The following is a 24,349-nucleotide window of genomic DNA, read 5'->3' on the forward strand; positions in this document are numbered from 1 at the left end:
AGAAATCCTAAAACTTATTGCGAAAATATAATTAAGTCATAAAACTTTCAAAAAGTGCAATCACATCCCGTAACTTATTAAATTAGTATAATTGAGTCCTTCCGTTAGCACCATCGATTTGTCTAATGAAAAATACTGATGTGATATTTTTAAATTACTTTACCTATCCTACACGGTATTTTCTCTTATTTTCTTTGCAATTCTCAGAAAAAAACTAAAAAAAAATCTAAAATATTAAATTTAAAATGCTCAACAGAAAGAAGAAAAAAAATAAGAATTGAAAAGAAAATAATCGGTGTTAACCAAATGACACAATTACATCAATTTCCGCTGTCCGTGCCGAGGAATCTCGTTGCCCGATGAAAGTCCAAGAGACGAGAAAAAAGCTTTTTCTCACATCAGGCCTTGTCGGATTCGACCAACAAGCAGCTCCATTGTACACAGTTTAAAAGTTGATGGACATGATGAAGCAAAAGGATCCATAAATTCAGGAGATTGAGAGGAGGAAAAAAAAAACTTTTAACTTGCTTCATTTTACGCTCGATTGAACCGTATCATGATCTAATATTTACTATTCTTTTGTTTACATTTATTAGCAATTATATATATAATTCAGATATAATATTCATACCGAAAGATCAAACGTGATTCTTTAAATAACAAGAGTGATAACATCTAATTTCACCGTTCAAAATGTGATGCTTAAAAAATCAAAATTCGAACTGAACGTGGGTATCTATCCTAAAAATTTCGAAAAAATGCAAATATAATTTGTCAAATAAGTCAAATCTATAATTTTTTGTGATTATATATTTACACGGCCCTTGTCATTTCAGTAATTGGCGGATTACTAATAAAAAAAAAAAAAAAGGACGTGGCTTATGTTAGGTCCATCGTTGTTATGAAAAGTAAGTTGTGTACGCCATTGACTGATTGAATTGGGTTTAAACAAAATTGATTTCAAATGGACACGTCACTCATCGCATTTTCTTTTACCCCCGGCGGCGGATCTAACTATGATTCGTAAAGTTTAAGCCGTCTACAAATAAATGTTAATTTGACCCACAACAAAAGGAAAATAAAATGGAGTCAAGGTCTTCATTTTGTGCCTTTTTTTATTTTATTTATGAAAATGGTTTTATTTAAATTATTATTATTTTTTTTTTTTTGGTCAAAAGTTCTCTCCTTACTTGACTGAGCTGAAGGACGTCGCGTTGCAAATGCAAGTTCAGCGCCGTCGTTTCATCGCCCAGCTGTTTCACACACCCAACCGCCGCGGCTCCTCCGACGCCGGCGTTCATCACCATGGAAGACCGCCGCACCCACCGCCCTCACCGGATCTCCGTCCCGCCTCGCACCGCCGTGACCACCTCGAGGCATTACCCTCTCTACTCCTTTCCTCCGTCGACCCCGACCCCAACGCCGTCGAAGTCGCGCGGTTTCTCTCTCCTCACCCCCTCCTCTCGGCCCTCCACCACCACCGGCAGATCTTCTCTCTCCTTCCTCTTCCTACTCCTCTTCTCCCTCCGATCCCTCTACTCTCTCCTCCCCTTCCTCCGCTCCTCCCCTCCCTCTTTCTCTCTCTTCCCCTTCTCCTTCCTCGTCTCTCTCCTCTCCTTCCTCCTCTCTCTGCCCTTCTCTCTCTTCTCCCCTCCCTCGTCCTTCAAATCCCACCTGCAGTCCAAGCTTCAGAACCAGCCCCTCCTCGTCCTAACCTCCCTCTCCCCCTCGCAGAACAAAGTCCTCGCCCTCAAATCGGTCCTCTTGGCTGTCGTCTTCCTCCTCCGATTCCAGGCTCTCAAGTACTGCGGCGCCGCTGCGATGATCCTCGCCGAACTGTCCGGCAACGTCGCCGCGCGGTTCCTTGCGGAGGGGAGAATGAGGGATGTCGTCTATCTGGGTAAGAATCGATCCTCTAGGGTTCGCGGGTTTATTGCATTGTCTCTAGGATTGTTTCTTTTGGCTCTGAGTTGGGACCGGAACACGTGTTTCCCTTTTTCTGGATCATCGTCTTCTGTTGATAAATGGAGGCTCTCAATATTGCCTAGAGAGAATTGTGTCAGGGTATGGCCGATGCTGTTGCCGTTCTTGTCCGGATTTTTGGGGTGTTACGAGCGTGTGTCGATGAATCGGGGAGTGCTTCAAGAGCTGGGACAAAAACGTGTTAGGTTGATTTCGCTGCTCTATACATCTATTGTGCTCTTTGTTCCTGCTGTTATTAGCATTCTTGTCTTTGAACACGAAGGAGATAGTATTTCAGTCACTAGTTTAGGTTGGCCTCTAGCTAATACTGTTGTTTTTGGAGTGCTGTTAAGTGAGAATTGCAGTGATGAGAAGTTCGTGAGCTCTAAAGATTTTCAGAGGGAATTTTTGGTTACGTTCGCTTGCACGGTGGTTTTGGAGTTGTTTTACTTCCCCGAGCTCTCGCTCTGGGGATTATTGCTTTGTGGGATACTTCTTTATGTTGCTGTTGCGGAGCTGGATCCTGTTTACTCGAGTTACGCTGAGTTGGGTTTGGAATCGTCGGAGCCATTTACTACCTCGATCATAAAGCCCATCCGTCACATTTTGAATGAGAGGAAGTCTCGCAAGATTGCGCTTTTCCTCTTGATCAACACTGGCTACATGGTTGTTGAGTTCGTAGTTGGGTTCATGAGCAACAGTCTTGGCTTGATATCAGACGCATGTCACATGTTGTTTGACTGTGCTGCTTTGGCTATAGGCCTTTATGCTTCGTATATATCACGCTTGCCTGCTAATGGTCAGTTCAATTATGGTCGTGGGAGATTTGAGGTTCTCTCTGGGTATGTCAATGCAGTTTTTCTGGTGTTGGTTGGAGCACTTATTGTGTTAGAGTCTATCGAGAGAATTTTGGATCCGCAGGAGATCTCGACCGACAGTTTGTTAATCGTGTCCGTTGGTGGGCTTCTTGTCAATGTGATTGGGTTGATATTCTTCCATGAAGAGCATCATCATGCGCATGGTGGAACCTGCTCTCACTCGGATTCTCACTCCAGTTCCCATTCCCATTCCCATTCCGAACACCAACATGACCATGACTGCCACATTGAGGATCAGAAATGGACTTCAATTGACCATGATTGCCACGAAAAATCTTGTTCTGGTCATCATAATCAGCATGGTCACCATCATTCTGATCACCGCAGCAATGACAACGCTAAAAGTTCTTATCCTACTTTGGGGAGCTCTAGTTGTCATGGTCATGACCATGCTGACAATCATAGTGAAGGTTCTCATGGGTGTAATCATGCTCATCACAATGACCATGGTCATGGTCATGGTCATGGCCATCATCATCATGACTCAGTCTTTGCACCTCGTTGCTCCACTGAAGGTCATGCCGACGGATGTCTGCCTACCCAGACAGCAGCTCCACACACCCATGGGCACTGTTCGTCCATTAGTCAGATCCACCAGAGAAATCTACCATCAAGTGAAGGGGAAGCTAAAAAGCACAGTCATCATCACATTGACCACAACATGGAAGGGATATTCTTGCACGTTCTTGCAGATACAATGGGAAGTGTTGGAGTTGTCGTGTCGACTCTGTTGATAAAGTACAAGGGATGGCTTGTTGCTGATCCTGCCAGCTCCATATTTATTTCCATTTTAATTGTGTCCTCAGTCATCCCGTTGCTCAGGAACTCGGCAGAGATTTTGCTCCAAAGGGTGCCTAGAGCTCGCGAACAGGATCTATTTAATGCTCTAAACAATGTCACAAAGATAAAGCAGGTGAGAGGCATTCCACATTTCCATGCGTGGAGCTTTACGAACGCAGAGGTAGTGGGAACAATCCATCTTCATGTTGAGACGGAATCTGACAAGGCTTCTGCAAAAACACAAGTTTCCCGCCTGCTGCATGATGTGGGGATTAATGATCTTACGCTGCAGGTGGAGTGTGTCAAGCATACTTAATACTGATCTTGAACTAATGTTGAGTTTCACCATTTTCGGGATTCCTTCAAGAAAAGAGAAACCCCCCAATATGGGGACGGATTAAAATTCTCAACTAAAACTGTCAATGAAGCTCCTGTTGCTGCTGTTCTGGGTTTCATCTCAGTTACTCCATGTAGTTCTCAAAAATTCATAATGAATGAGAAGATGCAAGACACCCATCAATCAACTGCTGGAATGCTCGTCTTTTTTATGGTAAGATTGCATGGCGGAGGCTGTTGCCTCAATGTCATCGTGGTCCCCTTTTTTTATTATTGGTCCATATATATTAATTTGCGTCGATGTAAATAACTAGCTTAGTACCTGTGCAATGTGCATGCACGGAAACTCCTTTCTCTCAGCAATATAATGCCCACAGGTTTTTCTGTCCTGGTTTTGTTTGTGTAGTTGTAACTTGTGCTGTGGATCAGAACTTGGTCGATTGAATGCTGAAGCTTAAAAAGTCTTAGATAACATTATATCTTGGAATTGGAGAAACTTGTGTTAAGCTCGGATTTGCCGTATGAAGTGTACTTGCAGGATTGCGATATGGGTGAATCGTGGGGAATATTAGAGAACAGGGAATGTGCATTGGATTTACAGGCTACTTAGAACTTTCAGCTGCATGGCAATGCCTGGTTTTGTTTGTCTCATGAAACGACTCGAATAGGATATGATTGTATTGAATGACAAATTAGATACATGACAGGGATGATGGGAATCTTTTCTCATTAGTGCAATCTGGTGTGTGGAACTTCGTTTGTTCTTTCTTTTTGAAATTGGGTACCTCAATTTTCACGAATTGACTTCATGTGGTCCTCGCCATGCCTCTATTTATTATGACTTGAGCCGGTAGGTCTTTTTTTTTCTTCTTGGCAGCAGGCAGAAAACCATGTTTTCCTTTTCCTTGTTCCTCCTCTTCTTTTTCTTCCTTGCTCTGCACGGCCGTCGTTACTACTCGTGTTGACCTGTTGCGGCTTGCTGCCGTCACCATTATAGTCGCTGCCCTAGCTCTCTCTCTCTCTCTCTCTGAGCGAGTGCTGGCCTTGTGGTGGTCATTGCTCGAACGTACTGTGGCAATGAGTATTAGAATTTCTATTGCGCATGTCGATTATTATCGTGCCGCATGCTATCTTGCATCAGGAAAAAGCTATGAATTTTTCAATTTGTTCACATTTTTCGGCTTAGAAGACCAAACGAACGTAGTCTTTCTTGCAGCAGCTGGCACCTGAAATCATTTCCCGCATAGGAAAAGAATTCCTAATTTGTGGATGGAGACATAATATTAGAAACTCCATTAGAAATTTCCCGATACCCTCGTTAAACAATTGAAATGGAAAATATTTTAGTTTTGATAAATCGGTTGTCTCCATTATACGAACGTTTAGAATTTTTTGAAAAGCGCACGTTCCTCATTGTACACATTTAGAAAGTGTTGTCCGAGCGTCCATGACAAGACCTCAGAAACTCGTACAGAACGAGAGGAGCTCAAGCTTGAGCGGCGGGGCATCCTCGAGGACAGAAGACTGACAGCCTTGCCTCCACCACCATTCCTAAGATAATGCTAACACAGTACTAAACTCAAAATAAATTAGAGGGTTTTGAAGATTCCCACACACATCAAGAGCGGTTGTAGCGGAGCGAAAAAAAAAACCCAATATTAAACTGATTAATTTAATCGTCATGAACTTCGATAATTCATTCATTTTTCACAAAATAAACGCGTCTTGGAACATATTATGTTAAATTATCGAAACCCTCTGACTTGATGTGGTCATACAATACCAGCCTACGTAAGCCGTATGTCATAGCAAAATTTTCTAGCCTTGTCTTGCACCATTGATATAATGTGATCGAGGGCAAATACTTGTCCGGATCCGGATCCCATGAATCTGAGCCTATCACGGTCACTGATCACGTGGGTCCCACGTCATTAACGTGGTTATGACTATTTTCGTACCACGAGCCTGCCGAGTCTGGACAAGACCTCGCGGTTGAGAGGCAGGATTCTTTATGGTCAAGAGATGATAATGCGGTGGTGCTGGTAGATAGCATACGAGATTGAGATTATTAGGTAAGAAGAGCTTGTTGACTTGCAGGTTGATGATGGTCGAGTCACGTGACTTTTGACAGGTCGGACAAAGGTCAACGTCAATAGTCTTCCCCTTCATCAGTGAAAGGTGGAAAGAAAAGTTCCACTCTGCTGCTGCCTAGTGCCTAGTGTCCCACTTCATGTTAAAGTCAAGAAAAGCAAGCGCGAAAGCAAAAGTTCCCCAGCTCCCCAAATGCTATTTGCCAGATCTTCCTTTTAAGTTGCATGGGATCGTTTCCATGATGTCCCTTTTCAAACTAGGGCCTTAGAAAAATTGAGAAGTGGAAGGTAGCATCAACATAAAAAAGGACCACGCAATGGAAGGAACATGTTAGCCCTACTTTAGGTGGGATGTTCTTTGAACACACAATGATGTCAAGGGGAAATTTCCAAGATACAACGTTGTAACGTACAATTATCGCACTTTAAAAAATTCGATTGCGACAAACCGTGAAACACCTTAAATCACTTTCCCCAACACGTGACTCATGCTGCTGTATCCAAAAGGCATTGCGAAAATGCTCCAGCTAAAACGCAACTGAGCAGCTGGCATCATGGATGCATAATGGCCTCTCTTTTTTTCGCTTTTGTCATGGTAGGAGTTTGTTTTAATTCAAGGCATGCCAAGAAAAAACCAGTTATCAGGTTCTAATATTCTGAAGACATCGGCAAAACATGGCTCGAGAGAGAGAGATAGATAGAGATGAAGGGCGCTCGGCATGCCAAACCAAAATACGTTCTAACACTCTTAAGAAATCAGAAGAACATAAATTGAGATCAGAACTAGACAAATAGGCCATCTACTCAACAAAGGACCACATCAATGTCTCAAGTAATGCAGTTGGTTTCGAAAAGAGAAGGGCGAGAAATCTGTGCATAATCACGGCCATGCACGAACAATTCCGACCATCGCCAAGAGAAGTCTGACATGACATTCTATGCAGAAGTGGCATCCAGATGTAGCTAAACCAAACATTTTCCATTGAAGTTCTCTCTCAAAAAGTTAATGAATACAATATCATTCAATGAGCCGTGAGTATGATCCTTCTAATTTACAGTCAGCATCCTCTTCATGCAAAAAGAATGGCAAAAATAGGAAAATGTACAAAGCCATCCCAATATAACAACTAGCAAAGTTGAACGATCAAATCTCAGAATATATGGATGCAGTAGATCCTGAGAAAGACATGTCTCTCATATTTCTTTTACCTATACACTCTGAGGCTTATTTGCAATCTCATGCTGAGATAAGGTCCTTGAACTCTTGACCTGCAAAGACGCATTGAAATTACAGACGACAAAAGGAGAATCTTGTACCGTAGTCCTAAAACTGTGTGCTCATCTTACAACAAATTCACGACAACTCCTGTACCTTTATGGGGCCACTATAAATTTTTCTAGCAGGTTTTTGCTTTTACAAATATATGTCCTTCTGTAGGAGAAGCCGGGGATATCTATATTTGAAGTTACATGGACAACTAACAAAAGATATGTTCATGCTGCTTAGAGACTCTCTTGTATTGGCGGAGATGGATTGGCTGTCCTTAACTCATATAGCTTGTTTAGGGTCCTGAGTAAGGAGACTGATTTCAGGGTGGGTAGGTTCCAAACCAAGAACCAGAAACCTAGAACCCACCCTGTCAGACTAGGACCGGTCGTCCGGTTCCAGGGTCAACTTGGAACCAGGCCTGATCTTAACTGTTAATACTATTATTCTAGGAAAACATATCTCCAACAACATCTATCACTTTTTTCAACTCAAGTACAAAAACAAAAAGTTAATAACCAATTTAAAAAACCTGTTCAACCTGATAATTATTGTTCAAGGTATAAACCCAACAACCGAACCAATCAAGGCAAGTTTCCCAATTTTTATGTAAAATCTACCAGATCCCATGTGAACCGGCTTAGAACCGGTCAGGTGAGGCTGGTTTAGTTCACTCTCACATTCAATCGGCCTAGTTACTCACACCTGTCTTGAGAACGTCATGTTTCATGAGCAAATAGACTAAAGATCAATCTTGCAAGTTCCCCGCCTTCCCTTTTTTTCAATCAGTTCATCAAGTGAACCAAAAACTGTATTTATAAAGAGTTAAATTCTCCCTCTAATCAACGCTTGAATATAATCGCAAGAAGTAAAAGGAAATATTGAGATCGCTACATACATCTGCATCCTGAAAGGAACTCCCAACGGATATCTTTAGGTCAGAAGCTTCTGCGGCAGATGAAGACTCATCATCACCAGTGCCACTTTGGCTAACCTACAAATGCAACATGCAAGATAGATGGTGTCAGAACTCATAAATTTTACCACATCACGAAGAACTCTGCAGCTTCTGAGAACCTGAGCTTAAGGACGATGCTTACACGCTCTAATCAATATAGTCTCAACTCAGGGAAATGTTAGATTCAAACACATAGTCAGATCATGTAAACAACCGTTAACGGGAAATGCAGAAAAGATAAATAAATAGGGTTTCACATGCCATGTAGAGAAAGCCTTCACTAGTTTCTAATCAAGCAAATCGTGACAGATGTCCAGATTTTCAATGAATGAAATGAGATGTGAAAACAAAAATAAACAACCACATTATCATGAGGCATCCATTACACACTAACTAAATATTCAATAAAGGTTCATTGAAGCAAAAGTGGTAAATTAATATACTTGGAGATTTAGTTGGCACTTGCGCTGAACCATGCATCATTGATTTGGTTGCAAGGCGAAGGTTTTAAATCAGAACTTGTCAAGAATTTCCTAGAGCTCTTGAAAAGCTCATGAGTGATCACAAGCATTGCCACAGCTTTTAATGAAGAATAACAAAACTTATAATCAAGAGAGTTAGACTGTTAACCCTACTTTATGCTTCCACAAGGAAGGCCCTACCATGAGACAAGGAAGCAACTTATGACAGTATGAGATCAAACATGACACAAAGTTACTATACAACCAAAATGGATAATTTATTGGTCAACATTAACAACTATGACAGCACTTCTTATGCAAAATGGAAAAGACGCCAGGGATGCACTACTAGAGTTGACAATGGAGGCACTCCGTAAGATCATATATGGTCTAGACAATGGCTCCAACTATATTCTCCCAAAACTTGCTCCAAAATGATTTTTGTACTCCCGTTTACGAAAAACCTCACCTATCAAAAACAAGATTCGACCCAAATATCCTTCTATAGCCCAGATGCTTTCAATGTCACTTCACATTTCCAAATCCAACGTATCAAGATGTTAACTGATATTACAGTTTCAATTGCTAATTTCGGCGGCATAATGTCGTCATCATATCATGGCAGCCCCACAATTTTCACATTATGAGTCAAGAACAACATTATAGCATACATATACTTTATTTCAGCAGAATGGATAACACTTTCCAGGCAGTACATATTATCTGTCACGGAAAAGATCCAAAAATAAGTAAACAATGATGTATGGACAAAAAGCAGGTAAAACAACATGAATTTCAAAAACCATGCAACCAATTAAGATGACAATCCCAATAACTCGGAAGCTTCTTTAGTCTGGAAACGAGCAAGCCAAGTACATTAATATAACAATAGGTGAGAAAACTATACCCTATTTAAGAATCCACTGTCTTGACCATCTTCAAAAAGTGATGAATAATAAGCAGGGTTATAAATTGAGCCCCCTAGAATCTCATCAGGATCTGGGCCTTGCCTAACTGCAGCAGGAGTCACCGGACTTAAAAAGCTAGTTCTTACATCAGAATCTACTTCATGGCGATATGCGCTGTCTACACGTGAAATCCCTAGCCTGTAGATCTGAATCCATAAAAACGAGGATGACAGCCTCACAGAAAACCCAACAATTTGCATAGCCAGCGCAAGTTTCACTGAAAAGATGAAAAATACTCCATAGTCATCAGAAGAAATGTTCCTGCATTAACATAAAATACTCCAAGATTATACATAAAGGAAGTGCAAGAAGAGAAAGACTGTTCCCTGGAGTAAACAATTAACTACAGTAGGTCATGATTGTTTCACAGGGAAAATATATTTTATGCCCAACGATACTCTTAAAATTTTCAATTTCACATCTATAAATACTTCTTGCATTTTCAATATTACTTTCAACAGTTTGTATAAATTTAAAAAACTTTTGCATATTAATTTAGTTCAGTATCTAAAAGATAGGCTTAAGTTTATTTTCCTAACAATATTGTTGTTAACAAAAGTACTTGCCAGGAAATATGGCCTTCGTCACATCTAATCTCCAAGTAACTCTTGGTAAAGTAATCAACTTCAAGGAACTTGGATAACTGTGGAATCATTGACTCAACTATTTTTAGGCCACTTCAGAATGAAGGGTTGGTGGAAATATAGGAAGACAACATATTAGGTTCCAGAATCATAATCCTTGGATAGTTTCAATTACTGATGTTGGAGACTGGGATTTGATCAGCAACTTATATTAGGTATATGATAAGTTTTCTCGTTGCAAGTGGGGACAGGCTTCCTTTTTAATTACGTTTCCTATTCAGGTTTATTATTTCAACTTGGAGTCGAATTGACAAGAGTCACGTATATGGTTACAATTCTTTAGTTTAGATTAAGTTAAGGAAGACTATTGAATTTTAGCAAGTCTTTCTTTGAATAGTGTGACGCGATTCTTCTCTTAAGCTTGATACTCAAAAAGCCTTAGTTGCGTGCTTAAGAAACTTTAAAAGTAATGCAAAAAGAAAAATGTGCTCGATCTTAATTATTGTTCATTGAGAGTTCTCCTTGAATTCTCTGTCCTGGCTTACAAAGTTGGGACTCGTCCTATATCAGGTTTTGGAATAAAAGCCAATGTTCCTACCATCGACTTATGATTTTCTCCAAAAATGGTGAGTGACACCGAATCAAACTCTAGGCTATGTAAGTTAAACTATGACTTTGGCAAATTGAAATCAAAGTTTGAAGCTTTTGGTGAGGTTCATAACATATAAAGCAAGTTCTTACGAAGAGGGCTTTTCAAGGAGAAGAGAGATTAGTGTCCATCCACTCTTCACATGTGGTTGGTGGAAAAGGTCAATTTCACACTCATAGCTTGCTGGGAATGATAGAAATATCTTTTGTTCTCAATATTTGTATAGGGTTGGCTTCCCTTTGAAGTTGTTTGGTATAGGGGTGGTACCTCCTTGCCACCCTTTTTTTTACAGAAATTTTGTTTATCCTCCAAAAGACATATAGATGAATAAATAAAGCAAGTTTTGGTGCACTTGTAAAAAAGTCCATGAAACTTTTGAGCAAATAAACAAAATACCCATTGCCCGTGGATCGCAACCAATTAAAACCACAAATAACCAAGCCTCTCTTGCGTGGGATACAGAAAGTTTTCAAGGACTTCAAGAGTAAGAAGAATCTTTGCTAGAGGGCAGGGAACTAGAATCACATGACATGGTAGATCATTGGGAAAGTATTTAAACGGGCAAGAAAGAAAGCTTCAATGCTTGCACTTCTAGCATGGAGAATTAGGTCGTATGGTATACCAATATTCAGTGAACACGCACGATAAGTCTCCTTTTCCCATTCTAAGTAGGTTGTTAAGTTTCCTTCTCCTATTCCTATTCCTATTCTGACTTGAAGTAGGATTACTGTTTAAGTTTCTTTTAAATAGAGCGGATGGAGATTATCGAATTCTAGCAAGTTTTGCTTTAATTGTGATGCCATCATGCTCTTAAGTATGAGGCCCAAGAAGCCTAGTTTGATGCTTAGGAAGCTTTAGATTGAGAGTCACCTTTCAATTCTCAATCAACTGGGGCTCACTACTTGTGGGACTCATGGTCCTGCATCAACCTCCCTTTCCGTTTCTTAGATTGACTAAACCGCACAAAGAGAGTTTATGGCATGCTAAAGATTCTTCAGTAAGATCTTCAGCTGAGCTTTGCATCGAATGGTAGGAAAGGTCCCAATCAATCATCATATACCCACAAGTCTGTTATCTGTGAACTAATAATGAGGACAATGGTTCGTGGGACTTAATTACCTCAGGGCAAAAAACCAATACAAAGATGGGTAGAGAGGTGAATAAGAACTAAACTGGTCAACTGCTTCGATATTAATGGCCAGACGTGACATGAAGGCAAAGCACCAGTTCAACATAATTGAAGCATATGGGAGAACTATTGGACAGACAACGTACCATATCTCGTAAGTGAAGAGAATGAACCAGGAGATATCGAGCAGAATCCCGCAGAAGAGAAGGACGGCGTAGGTCCGACCCAACTTCTGGCTGCTAGTCTCGATAGCTACCAGAGCAAACAAAGCAATGGCCAAATTGATGAGCAAAACCCCGTTGTAAATTGCGCCCAGCGATCCCACCAACGCGCAACCAATCTAATCCATAAACATCACAAATTCCAAATAATCAATCCACACCCTCCGAAGATTCAAAATCCAAAAAAGAGGAAAAAAGACCCATCTTTGATTAGGCGAACCGAAGAGAGTCCCGAGAGTTGGAGGAAAACAGAGCTCACTTGAATGTAAATGAGGACGACGGCCACGGACTGGAGGCTATCGTAATCGCGGAGGAAGTGCTGGATGCGGTCTCCCAGCAACGAGCAAGGCATCATACGCCCGCGAGAACCGGTCGAATCTCGCCTACGTCGATCTGGCCATGCGTGAATCGCGCGTAGCAACACATGAACAGAAGTGGGCACCGCGCGGAGGAGGAGAAGACGGAAGCGGGAGAAGCTGTTGCTTCTGCAACGGCGGAGAAATGCAAGCCACTGGACACGGGAGCTCTGGTTTTTTCCCAAAGGGCGATGGAGGAGGAAGACTGGTTGGGCTTTCGGTTCCGGAGGTTGCGGTTTCGAACGAGGAAAATCTTCTTCCAGCTCACGTGCGGCGCACGTGCGAATTTGCTTTCCAGTTTAAACTCCTCCTCTCCTTTTGTCAGGAATTGGATTTCCCCTGCTCTTTTTCATGTTCGTGTCAGTTCGACATTAACCAGAGAGAGTTGACAAAGAGAGTTTGTTTCCTCCTCTCTTTATGGTCCTCGGTTCAAACCGTGTCGGGAGCACTTCAATGGCGAAATCCCGAACGGGTCGGGGCGGATGCGAAGGAGGGCGGGCTTAGTAAGGATGCGAGCTCCCCGATCCGGACGGGGTTATCACTTCAAAGCAGCATGGCCAGTGGCCTAGTCTTGATTTAATGGCAGCTGTGATGAATCTCTGCAGGCTTCAAGGTAGCAGCAATAGAAGTTGCAGGCGAATCGCGAAGGTGTTGGCCGCTCGATTGAAGAAGTTTCTGCCTGATTTTAATGGCTACTTGCCAGGCTGCATTTGTTGGGAGGTAGAAGGATTCCTGACAACATATATTGGACGAGGAAGGAAGAAAAAACAAAGAAAGGGGGATAGAGTCGAGTCTAGGCGCATATGGCACACAAAAGAAAGTCCGGTTTCGGTAAAGACATGAGTAATTTGAGCATTATGAAAACCAATTTATTGATGAAAGCCAGGATTATAACTACATTTGATTAATTTACTAATCTAATGTAAGTGTTACCAGGACTCGACTATTTAGGGAAAGGAAGGCTTGAGCATTACTTGGGCATCCGACCGATTCTTCATTTCGTACCCACTAGGTACTTTCCGGAGTTTCGCTTTGAATTTCATCGCAAAAATATAGAGAGAGAGAGACTTTTTTTCTTTTTGGTGGAAAGGAAAGTTTTATTTCACGTGAAAGAGAGGTACGTTACTTAAAGACAAAATCAATCTCAAAGTTACAGTCCAACGCAAATCTTACAAAATAAGTAAATCTAAAAAATGAATCAATTTGGTATAGCCAGTAAAGACCCGCTCATTCCGAAAGAATGAATTTGTCATAGCATCAAAGCATAACCAGTGGCCGATCATTGAATCTCGTATCATCCACCGAGATTTTCCTCTTCGATAGCTACGGTTTTGCTAAAAAAGTAGTGCGTGCTTAGATTCGGTGTCCCTAACACCATCACTAGATTTAGATGATCTAGATTTAGATCGGAAGAGAAGAGCTGCAAAGGAGATACACGTATTGCAAAACCACTTTCAAATAAGCCAATTGCTGAAAGTAGTGGCATAGAAGTCTTGAAGACTTGTGGGGCGCTTGACAATTTGGAGCAAGAATATGGAGCCGAAGCGAGCAAATCTGGAGAGAAAAGAATCTTTCGTGGTGCTCGCACTTCAATCTTTAGAGCACCCAGGGACAAATCTCTCCACTTTCATGGAGGATATCGATCGCATTGTCTACGAAATCAATGAAGAAGTCTTGAAAATGAAGAGATAGAGAAAGGAAAAGGAAGAGAGAAAGAAAGGTCCCTCCCTCCCCCTTAGGGATATAAATTCAAGAAAGGGGGCTGGGCAACAGGAAACCCTTAGAGAGAATTGGTAGGGTCTTTTTTTAGAGAAAAATTTGTAAGTAGTGAGAGTTTGAGGGAGAATTTCTTGATGCATCTGACAGAAGGGGTATATGGCATCACAACCAAAAGCTGAACCACATATATGTTTGTGATCATAAAACCTCTTTAAGTCAATTGTTATTCTCAATGCTCCGCTCCTATTCCATTTTCTTCCAAACGAATTCAAATTCATCATCTGATTCGTATGATTTGAGAAATAATTATCTTTAGGCATCGGCTCATGGTATAAATATGGAATATTTTGATTAGCATTTTTCCAAGTAAATTCAAATTCAAACAGTGTTATGTACTCAAAAACGCCATTCGAAAGGCTTTCGTCATAACTTGGTCTTGATTGGTGAATAAGATGTTCAAAGTTTTATTTTCTTTATGCTCCAAAAATAAGCTTGAAAAACTCATCGAAAAACCAGATAAATGAATTTGCAATCTCATGACCATACCGCACACCCGAAACCCCAATAAAAGGTGCACATATCATGTTACATTTATCAGTACGATACGTGATATCAAACATCATGACAAACACTAGAATAGTAATAATCTACCTATACAGTTGGCTTTTGCATTTGCTTGCATATTTAAGATGATTTAAAGACTTTGACAGTCTGCCCCTCTATAAAAAATTTTGATGATCACGCAGGATAAACAAAGTTTTTGAATTTTTACTGCTTTGTTTGCCTAGAACTTATAAGCCATAGTAGCCATCTCAACTAAAATATCTTACAAGTATTAGAGGTTATTTTTCCATATTTCATTAAATGCTTTTGATTTTCCGGTGTGAATGCATGATTTTACTCAAAAACAATGACTTCTTCATAAACATAATTTTGAACCTTAATTTCAATGTGAGAAGGACGACCACATCTAATTTCAAGTCTCTGGATCGCATGAGTTATGAGATAACCCTTCACGCACAAAAGTCCTTTGGGTTATTTCCCACTTAACCTTTTTATCAGTCTGATTATTTCTCCCCCTAAAATCTTTATATATGCCACATAATTATGATACGCCTCAAGTTCACTAACAAAAAATAATTCCTAATTCTAAGCTCAAGTTCTTTTTCCAAATCACATCTTAAAACGTGGAAGATGAGCAATCTCATGCTGCTGTATAAAAGAACAATATGTACTTAAGGTGCATTCAGAGTACTTCTCCTTGAAGTGTTTGTACAAGGCAAATAACATCTCAAGCATTACCTAAAAACGCAATTAAGTCTCGTGACGAGGACATTTCTAAAATAATGTAAGTGTTTAAAGCAAGCGAAAAGAAGAACAACCTTTTAGGATTCCAGAATAACACGGGTGAAGGATTACCTCCGATTAGTCTATCTGATAACCTTATACATGCGGAGTGTTTTGCCTTGCTTGTAGCTACGTATAGAGAGGAAAAGCAATAAACTGAGAGAAGATATGTTTGTGGTTTACGTTGCAAACGTACTTGGCTTATGCCTAGGGGTTATCAAAATTTGGATTATCCCAAAGATGAGAAGGAAGTGTTTTGAGATACCTCCTCCATAAAGACCTTCGCTCATCGTCACTCTAATGAATGAACAGAGGTTAACCAACTTTCGAAGGGTCCCTCATATACATCTAAAATTACCTACGCACCAAAGGCCAATCCAATCTCTACTATTGTTTTTTAGGCAATTGTGTGACCATAATGCAACTCTGACGCATGTTGAACTTGAATGCACAATTATTTGCATGAGGCGGCGGCGGCACCGCCCCGCCGGGGGGGTGGAGGTGGGGGAAGAGAGAGAGAGAGAGAGAGAGAGAGTTGGCGTGAGAGAGAGTGATGGAGTCTGTAAATGTCGGAAATGAGAAAACCGTACCTCTATTTATAGTAATTTTCTAGCTTCTTTCACAAGTTACTTCACATGTGAACGTATTTATGTTTCCTTGACTTTGTCAATCCTACTAGTGTGAACTCATTTATGTTTTCTTGATTTTTTTAATCCTATAGTGTGAACTTTCTTGACTTTGCTAATATGAACTCATTTATGTTTGCTTGACTTTGTTAATGAAAACGATGTTAATCTTATCTTATCTATGAAAGTGACTTTGTTCTTATTCTTACCCTATGCTTGAAAATGACATTTCTATTTGTCATTTACCTTTTGACTTTTTATTGATTTATCAAAAATGAAATTTTTACACTCAGCGGTGTTAGAACAAGAGAACGGGAGTATCACAATAACGGGACCGGGCGACGGTGGCGACGGTTTGGGCGTGGGCGTTTCGCACTGGGCAGGCCAAGAGGTACACCTCGGTTCGGCCGTGAGTTGGCCAAGCGCAGGCCAACCGAGTCTTGTCCAATCAATCACGAGTCGAGCGTACCTCGCTCTCGGCTTGTCGTCGTTCATTATCCATCCTTCGTCGATTAATCCGTCATCTTGTTCGTTCTGTATTTCCTGTCATTTGTATTTAATATTTTCCTTCATTTTATTAAGGAAAACTTTTAAGTCAATGGAACCTTCTATGAAGAATTTCTAAGTAAACTCATTAATGAGCCTAATCTCTAAGCTTTGAAAACGATATTAATTTCATCGTATCATTAATTACTTAAAAACAATATTGATCCTATCATGGAATTAATTATTTGAAAGCGACGTTGATATTATCCGTTAGCAAAATGACTTGCAGTTGGCTTATATGTTCTTGATTGACTAGGCATAAACTTATATATTAATTCAAGAAATATTACTGTATCGTGTTTTCTAATACAAAATTTTCGAGAAAACTTCTTAAATAAGTCAAGTAAAAGTTTCCTCGAGAAGCTTCGGAATAACTTCATCGAGAAGTTACGGGATGGCTTTCTCAAGAAGCTACGAGGTAGCTTCCTCTAGGAGTTTCTAGGTGTCTTAAAGAACAAGTCAAGAGAAATTCTTTTATTTTCTAAATATTTTTAATGTGGGAAATTTTGGAATGTCGCGTAAAGGATTGTGCCTTCGACAATTTATCATATAATTTACATCTTATCACAAAGAAGATTGAATATAATCAAACACCCTTACCCATTAGTCAATTCCGTTATAATCCGGCTTGTGCCCGAGTTACATGTGATTTGGAAGTGAGACCCATTAGTCAAATTCCTTTGTAATCCAGCTTATATGTGACTTGCACGTCACTTGCAAGTGAGAGGGAGTGTTGCAATATTATCCCAAATTGTTTGACAATGCGTCTTAAATGCTTTTTATATTCATGTGGTTTCTATCCACATATCGGTTTAAGTTTTTCGATTGGATTTAAAACAAAATTTGAAGCTAGTACTAAGAAGAAATAATAATGAAAAGAAAAAGTTCTCCAAGACCGACAAACTACTCTATCATTGTGGGACTGAATCCGGGTATTTTGAGCTCGCTTCGCCCATATACGAGGTTCGTCTTTACTTCCTTTTGTCGACATTGCTTTTTCTTTAAAGATGCTCCTTTTGTGATTGTCTGAATGTTTTGGTTGTCCGAAATCGATGGAAGGAAGGATCGGATTATGGCCGGCCTCTAAAGCCATAAAGGGCAAAAAAAAATAAATAAATAAATAAAAAGATCAATTTTTTTTTTACAAAATTACTATATATTATTAAAAATTGTCCAAGTGAGCGTCAACGGTGCCACGTAGGACGATTGACCTCCATGTCAGCAATTTTCGACCAATAGGACTGAATTGGACAGCAGGTGAAAATGTTTAGGACTGAATCGACAAACTTAAAAGATTTAGGATTGAACTTGCAAAAATACGAAAAGTTTAGGACTTACCTGTATCAAACGTTAAATTATGCAAAAGATGAGAAAAAGTGTTTTGAGAACCCAAATTTTTGAAGGTCTCTCATATACATCCCAAATTACCTATGTACTTAAGACTAATCCAATCTGTATTATAGTTTTTGTGGTCATTGTGTGACCTTAATGCACCTCTAACTAGCGTTGAACTTGAGTGCACAATTGTTTCCTTTATAAGCTTAAGATAGTAGAAAATAATACATGGTTTGCATGAATCGACATTTGCTCTAGTGAAAAGCATGTCCTGTCTTGGCCTAGGACTTCAATCAAGACGTCTTCATGGTTTGTCCGGATCACTGGCATCTCTAGCTAACTGATTGTCCAAGTCAGATCACCCCCGTGTTATGTAGAATAGTCGGAGATGACAACACCATCACATAAGCAATTCCCAGACAAGTTTTCACTAACAGGACTACATTGAAATTTTACTCAAATGTTTAAGACTAGATTCAAAAATTGAAAGGTTTAGGTTTGGATTAAAATATGTCCACAATTTTAATCAGGTAACATGATCTCCATCGCAGACATTGTTATCCATGCAAACCAGAGCTAAAAATCTCTGCCATTCCTCGTACCTAAGGTAGAGATGCATCCATGTAAAAGTTCAATGCAAAGAGATAGGATACATAAGTTAATGGAAACAGCACACCATTCGCCATCTCGAACACAATCATCCAAAGACACTTGTTGATCGCAATGCCACTTGAGTTTTCCATAATGCTAATTCCTAAACAGAAATCTGTCTGCCCACAATAACAAGGAGATTGGGCAATTGGCTTCTTATGGTGAACGTGTAAAGCGATTACTTTCACCATCACTCACAGCAGCAAAGCCCATCGTTCCTGGACGCATCAAATAAGAAACTGCCCATGTCAATGTGCCGGAAGCCAAAAGGATCGTATCCCTCCATAACCTTCTCGGCACTAATTATGAAGTACTGTTCTGTTGTGTCTCTAGTCTCTTCAAAGTAGTGCTATCATCAATTGACGAGCAAAACCAATGTTTGTGGGAATGAAGTTCATTTACGGTCTCCGGTAGTAAAATGAATGGAAAAGAATTCGCGTCATCTACGACCGTGGAAACGGCGAAATGGACATGAACCTGAGCAAGAACCATGCAAATGCTACACACTATCTCAAAACGTGCGACTTAGGAAATTGACAAAACAGAAGAAGAAAAATGAAGTTCCGAGATCGCTTACCCAACGAAAGAAACTGAATCTCTCGAAAGTTTTTCGTCTTTCTTCATTCACCCACTGCTCATTGATTACTTGCAACCCGAACCAAGAATCAATCCACTGTTAGGGTAACAAGACAACAAGGTTTCAGTTTCAGAGCAGAGCACTGTGAGCTCATGCTGTTGCTGGCTAGTAGAATTAGAATCCTTGAGCTATATTACAGCAACAGTTGGTGTTGGCCTCTCCAAGGAATCTCTCTTCCTTGTGCTTCCATCTTCTCTCCGTTTTATGCTATTGTTTTGGGATACTGAGTGCCATTTTTCGTTCCATTCGAGCTCGTTACAATACTGATTTCGAAAGGTGGAAACATTTTTAGAGAAATTTCTTATGATCTTTGGAAATACGAGGAAACCGTCTCTCTTTTCTTGTTTCGTCATAGCCATGGAGGCGTTCTCTTGTACGTTAGAAAGTGCAGCCATGCTGCCAAGAAAGGATCAAAGTACCATCCGTATTTCTCAAAAGTCAACCTTAACTCAGTTGAATTCTGCAGATGACTTGCTGATGTTTCTTAAAGGTGACCAAGAAAATCTGAGAGCATCAAAAAGCTTTCTGGGCTTCAGTTTAAACCTCAGAAGACTTTCGCGGCTCGTTTTGAAGCAGATTTTGTAGGCTGATATGCTCAGTTGCTCACTTTTGAGTGGCTTTTGTAAAGGCAGCTTAGCAGTAAACGCATCTCTTTACCCCATTCCTAACTTTAAGTAAGCATATATTCTTTAACAGCAAATATTTTCCGTTGGACGGATCATTTTCAACAAATCAAATATGCGACAGTTCAGAAAATTAATTCACGAAAAATGCTTTCACTCAAACCAACATAACCTTATCCCGTCCAACAACAAAGCTACAAGAATAAATGCATTGTGCTGAATCTACCGGAATTAGATTAAAAGACTTGAAGAAAAATTTGGTCATAGTCCATATTAAAAGTAGATCCATACTCGATTGAGCAAGGCTAATCACCGCTTCCAAATATAGGATCGGTGTGCCCTTCAAGAACAAATCGCGACAGGATATATTGTTTGTACCGGTTATTTCTTGATTACTCAAATAGTAATAGTAAGTCAATTAATTGATAAATGGCATCATTTTGGTAGTGTTGTTTCACAAAGAAAATTGTGGAGAGTCCACACGAAATATAAGTCGGCTAGAAATTTAAGAATCCTATGATATTTTAAATCTTGCAACATATTTGTAACTCTTTAAATATTCTTTCAACAAAAGATTTTTTTTTTTGGGCCAATTAACAAAAGATGTTTTTTTTTTTTTTTGGGTCGGACTAACAAAAGATGTTAAGAAATTCATGAAAAATGTCGAAATATTCGTAATGGTCGGGCTTGGAGTTCTGTCTTCCTGAAGAGGAGAAAGTGACAGACCCGCTGCCACACCGCGAGAGGAAGAAGAAACAAGGCGATGGCGGAAGCATCTTCATCGCCGCCTGCGGCCGAGTCGGCGGCATCGAAGCAAAATGGGAAATCGATCGCCGACATTGCGGAGGATGTCCAGCGGACGGTGTTGGAGTCCAGGGACTCCGCCATTCAAACTGCTCGTTCTCTCCACCACAACTCCTCCACCCATCTTCGCTCCCTCCAGGTTCTTTTTCTGTTCATTTGTCTTCTTCGTCTTTTCCTTTTCGGTTAGGCATCAATTCCCGATCTGGGTCCTGCCATTTCTTTGATTTTAAGAATTTTCTGACGCCGACGTCCTTATCCGGATGTGTCGATGAATGGGGTTTATGGCAAAGTCGACACATGGGCACTGTTAGTTTGTCAAAATTCGTTCTTTTTTAAGTGATATTTGCGATTTCCTTGTGTGATTCGTGATTAGTGGGAGTGTGGTGAAGAATTCATGATTCGTCGTGTAGGGAATAGGGATGATTAGTTCATGCTATCTCTCTAATATTTGTTTTTTTTTTGTATGATCTTGTTTTGAAGCTTCTCGCGGTGACTTCCTTTTAATCCTTTTCAGGAATTTCTGACAAACGCGAAATCTCAGTATCATGCATATGAAGATGCTTTCGTCAATAAGGTCAAAGGTATAAATTACGTTTCACTTTGGGAAATTCAGTGGGTATGCTGTGAACATGCTTAGGATGTGAGCTTTATTTATCTTCGTCTGGGACATAGTAGACTCAATTTGAAGGACTTAGGAGTTTTGACCACAATCAATTTGGGATCTTGTTTCTAATGAGATGAAATTGTAATGGAGTATTACGTCCACCATGAAGAGCTTGTGGTTTTTGTCAGAACATGCTGGATTGAAACATCTGAAAATGATCTGTCCAGGATATGTTAAGGAGAGGCCATAAGATGATTGCGTGTCATGTATACATCATATTACAAGAGCCAGTCGTTGGATTAGCATTATTGATTCTCATGATGCACTGTCTCCTTTTAACAGATGAAGTCATGAGTGCAAGGGAACATCCTGGAACAACTGTTGGGGTTTCTGTTGCAGCTGCCCTCCTCCTCTTGCGGGGTATGTGCTTTCATCATCTGTGCAATAATCTCTTAGTTTTTGTCAAGCATGATATTCTGCCACCAGTCATTTTCAAGGAGCTGTCTCTTTCACCCATGCTACATCGTTTTGTCACTAGCGTTGTCAGATTTTTTGCCTAGCAATACATTATGTGTTTATACAGCCAAGGTTCTGTTCAATGACTTATTGTGATTACTCAGATATATGTCAAGGATGGTTGTATGTTGAGCTTCAAGGACAATAAATATATTAAGCATGATATATGAAACTCTCATCGGTTCATTTAAAGTCTTGATAGTGGGGACAGTCGCACTCTATCTTTATTGGCATGTGAAGAGGATTTGGGTGCGACTGTTAACCCCCTCCCCTTTAGAAAAGAAACGTTTTTTGCACATGGAGAATCCTAGTTAGGATGCTACTTTTTTGAGTTTTCTGTTTCAAAAGGACAGTAAACAATTGGAAATGCTGCTGTGTAATCCATTATTTCTAACTTCTCCATCCTCTGTCCTTGGACATCTCTGCTTCTCATGAAGCCTGCATGTTATTTGAAAATGCTGGGGAACTCATCAGTAGGTTGGTGCCAGGGTCAAAGAGCCTTCTTCTCTTATGACGTTTGAGGAGGAGAAAGGCGCTTTTTCTTATTTCACTTTACCGGCACATCATACAAGCCACCAGGACTTATAGACTACCGCACATTTGTTGGCTCTAAATGCTTATTTTTGTTGGCATCACTTTGTAGTGAACTGATTCTTCGAAAGTGTTTTACTCCGTGCAGGTCCTAGAAGGTTTCTCATTCGTCAGACATTTGGTCGACTTCAAAGTGAGGAGGTTGCTTGCTTGATTGATCCTAGACAGGCTTATTGTAATCCATGATGCTGATCGACACATTTTATGCATCAGTAGCCATGAAAGCTGCTTTTGGTGCAGATGGATACTTCTAAGACATTGTTAATCTTTGACTCTCATTTCTGCCGCTGCACCAATATGCAGGCACAATTTGTTCGAGCGGAGAAAAACGTGAAAGATCTTAATCTTTCTGTTGATTTGATGAAGAGAGAAAGTAGGAAGCTCTTAGAAAGGACAGCTCTAGCAGAAACAGATATGAAACGTGGCCTTACTGACCTAAAGTAGGATCACTAACGTCTCGTTGCTAATATAGCTTAATGTTTCACTCTATTTTTCTTCTGATTCTATTATGTTGAAATAACTGCAGAAATACAGGAAATCAAATCCAACGTCTTGCTAAATCAATTTACAAGGTTGAATCGCAAGCAGGAGGTATGCGTGCTCTGCTAGATCTTTAGGCTGTTTTTTTTTGTTCTTGTAATGGTTTAGTTGGTCAATTCCATTTTGGGTTTTCGTTTCGGTTGCTCTGACCATCCTGTTAGGTGGAAAAATCATCTCTGGCTATAGGATGTTTAACTTCTTGTTTGGTCGAGTTCTCCATTGCAAAACTTCGTGGAAGCAAACATAAGTCATCATATCTGACTCATGGAATCATCGCATATTCATTGAATCATCAGTCATCATAACCACCTTCTCATTTCGTGCATTGATAGAATTTGCAATAGTGATTGTGGCCCCTCTCTCAATTAAGAGGGAGAGCAGTCGAAATTGAGTACCCATTTAATTTGCCTACATCTTTGGACAGGTCTCATGGATGACCTACGTGAAATTCCTGGTCGGGAGGCACTCAAACTTCGGGCTGAGGCATGTCCATTTGGAACTTGACATTTTCGATTTTTTTTTTTTTTTTTTTTTGTGTGCCTCTTCTTGTTTTCTCTACTTCGTGGAAATTTTCATTGTCTAGTCTCCCTCTCTTTCTCTCCAGGTTGCTTCATTGGCATCAAATTTGAAGCAACAAAGAGTTGCAATGGAGAAACGGATAGTAAAGATATCTGAACTAGGTGTTGCTGTTTGATTGTAGAGCAGCATAATGAGCATCAGGAAAGTATATTGACAGAAAAAAAAATCGTGTACCTGCCTTCTTTTCAACCAATGCGAGAGCAGATCAGTCAACGAGTTTTTCAAAGCTCGGATTTTATGTCCAATATGTTCTTCTGTCTTTAATTTTTTGATACCTAACTCTTACATTGATGCATGAAAGACAAATGATTACACAAGGGTGAACAATTCTTTGCGATGGACTGATGCCAAAGTTGGCTTGTCGCTTGTGGTCATCAGGAACAAGTCGATTGATTGTATTGCCGATCATCTGAAGCTTAGCCTTATGCCCACAGTTTGCTCATGGCTTGCATAAAACAGGCTGATGAGTCTTTGTCATCCCCCGTTTGCTATGGTTGATATGATGTACAACATGTTTCTATGTTTGTTTTCCGTTCTTCGAGTAAGTAAATGTAATTCATAGGATCCCATGATTCGTATCGTATGATTTGGT

At 40.1% G+C, this 24,349-nt stretch overlaps 3 protein-coding genes across 3 annotated transcripts; 2 read left to right on the top strand and 1 right to left on the bottom strand.

The window, feature by feature from the left end:
• The first annotated feature begins 1,176 nt into the window (after window positions 1–1,176).
• On the top strand, window positions 1,177–4,347 carry LOC115736644 (zinc transporter 5). Its single transcript, XM_030668439.2, has one exon. It carries the CDS (start codon window positions 1,306–1,308, stop codon window positions 3,934–3,936), a length of 2,631 nt encoding a protein of 876 aa, XP_030524299.1. The 5' UTR covers window positions 1,177–1,305; the 3' UTR covers window positions 3,937–4,347.
• Window positions 4,348–7,037: 2,690 nt separating this feature from the next.
• Window positions 7,038–12,894, bottom strand: LOC115736645. The gene is made up of 5 exons (XM_030668440.2): window positions 12,543–12,894; window positions 12,209–12,402; window positions 9,640–9,961; window positions 8,212–8,307; window positions 7,038–7,315 (listed from the first exon to the last, which is right to left on the bottom strand). The coding sequence occupies exons 1-5, from the start codon at window positions 12,636–12,638 to the stop codon at window positions 7,256–7,258; spliced, it is 768 nt and encodes a 255-aa protein (XP_030524300.1). The 5' UTR covers window positions 12,639–12,894; the 3' UTR covers window positions 7,038–7,255.
• A 7,869-nt stretch (window positions 12,895–20,763) lies between these two features.
• On the top strand, window positions 20,764–24,238 carry LOC115736783 (RGS1-HXK1-interacting protein 1). Its single transcript, XM_030668636.2, has 8 exons — window positions 20,764–21,066; window positions 21,442–21,508; window positions 21,874–21,951; window positions 22,727–22,779; window positions 22,942–23,078; window positions 23,165–23,229; window positions 23,603–23,661; window positions 23,783–24,238. The coding sequence occupies exons 1-8, from the start codon at window positions 20,887–20,889 to the stop codon at window positions 23,870–23,872; spliced, it is 729 nt and encodes a 242-aa protein (XP_030524496.1). The 5' UTR covers window positions 20,764–20,886; the 3' UTR covers window positions 23,873–24,238.
• Window positions 24,239–24,349: the final 111 nt, after the last annotated feature.

This window comes from Rhodamnia argentea, chromosome 8, assembly GCF_020921035.1.
Source record: "Rhodamnia argentea isolate NSW1041297 chromosome 8, ASM2092103v1, whole genome shotgun sequence".
NCBI lineage: Eukaryota > Viridiplantae > Streptophyta > Magnoliopsida > Myrtales > Myrtaceae > Rhodamnia > Rhodamnia argentea.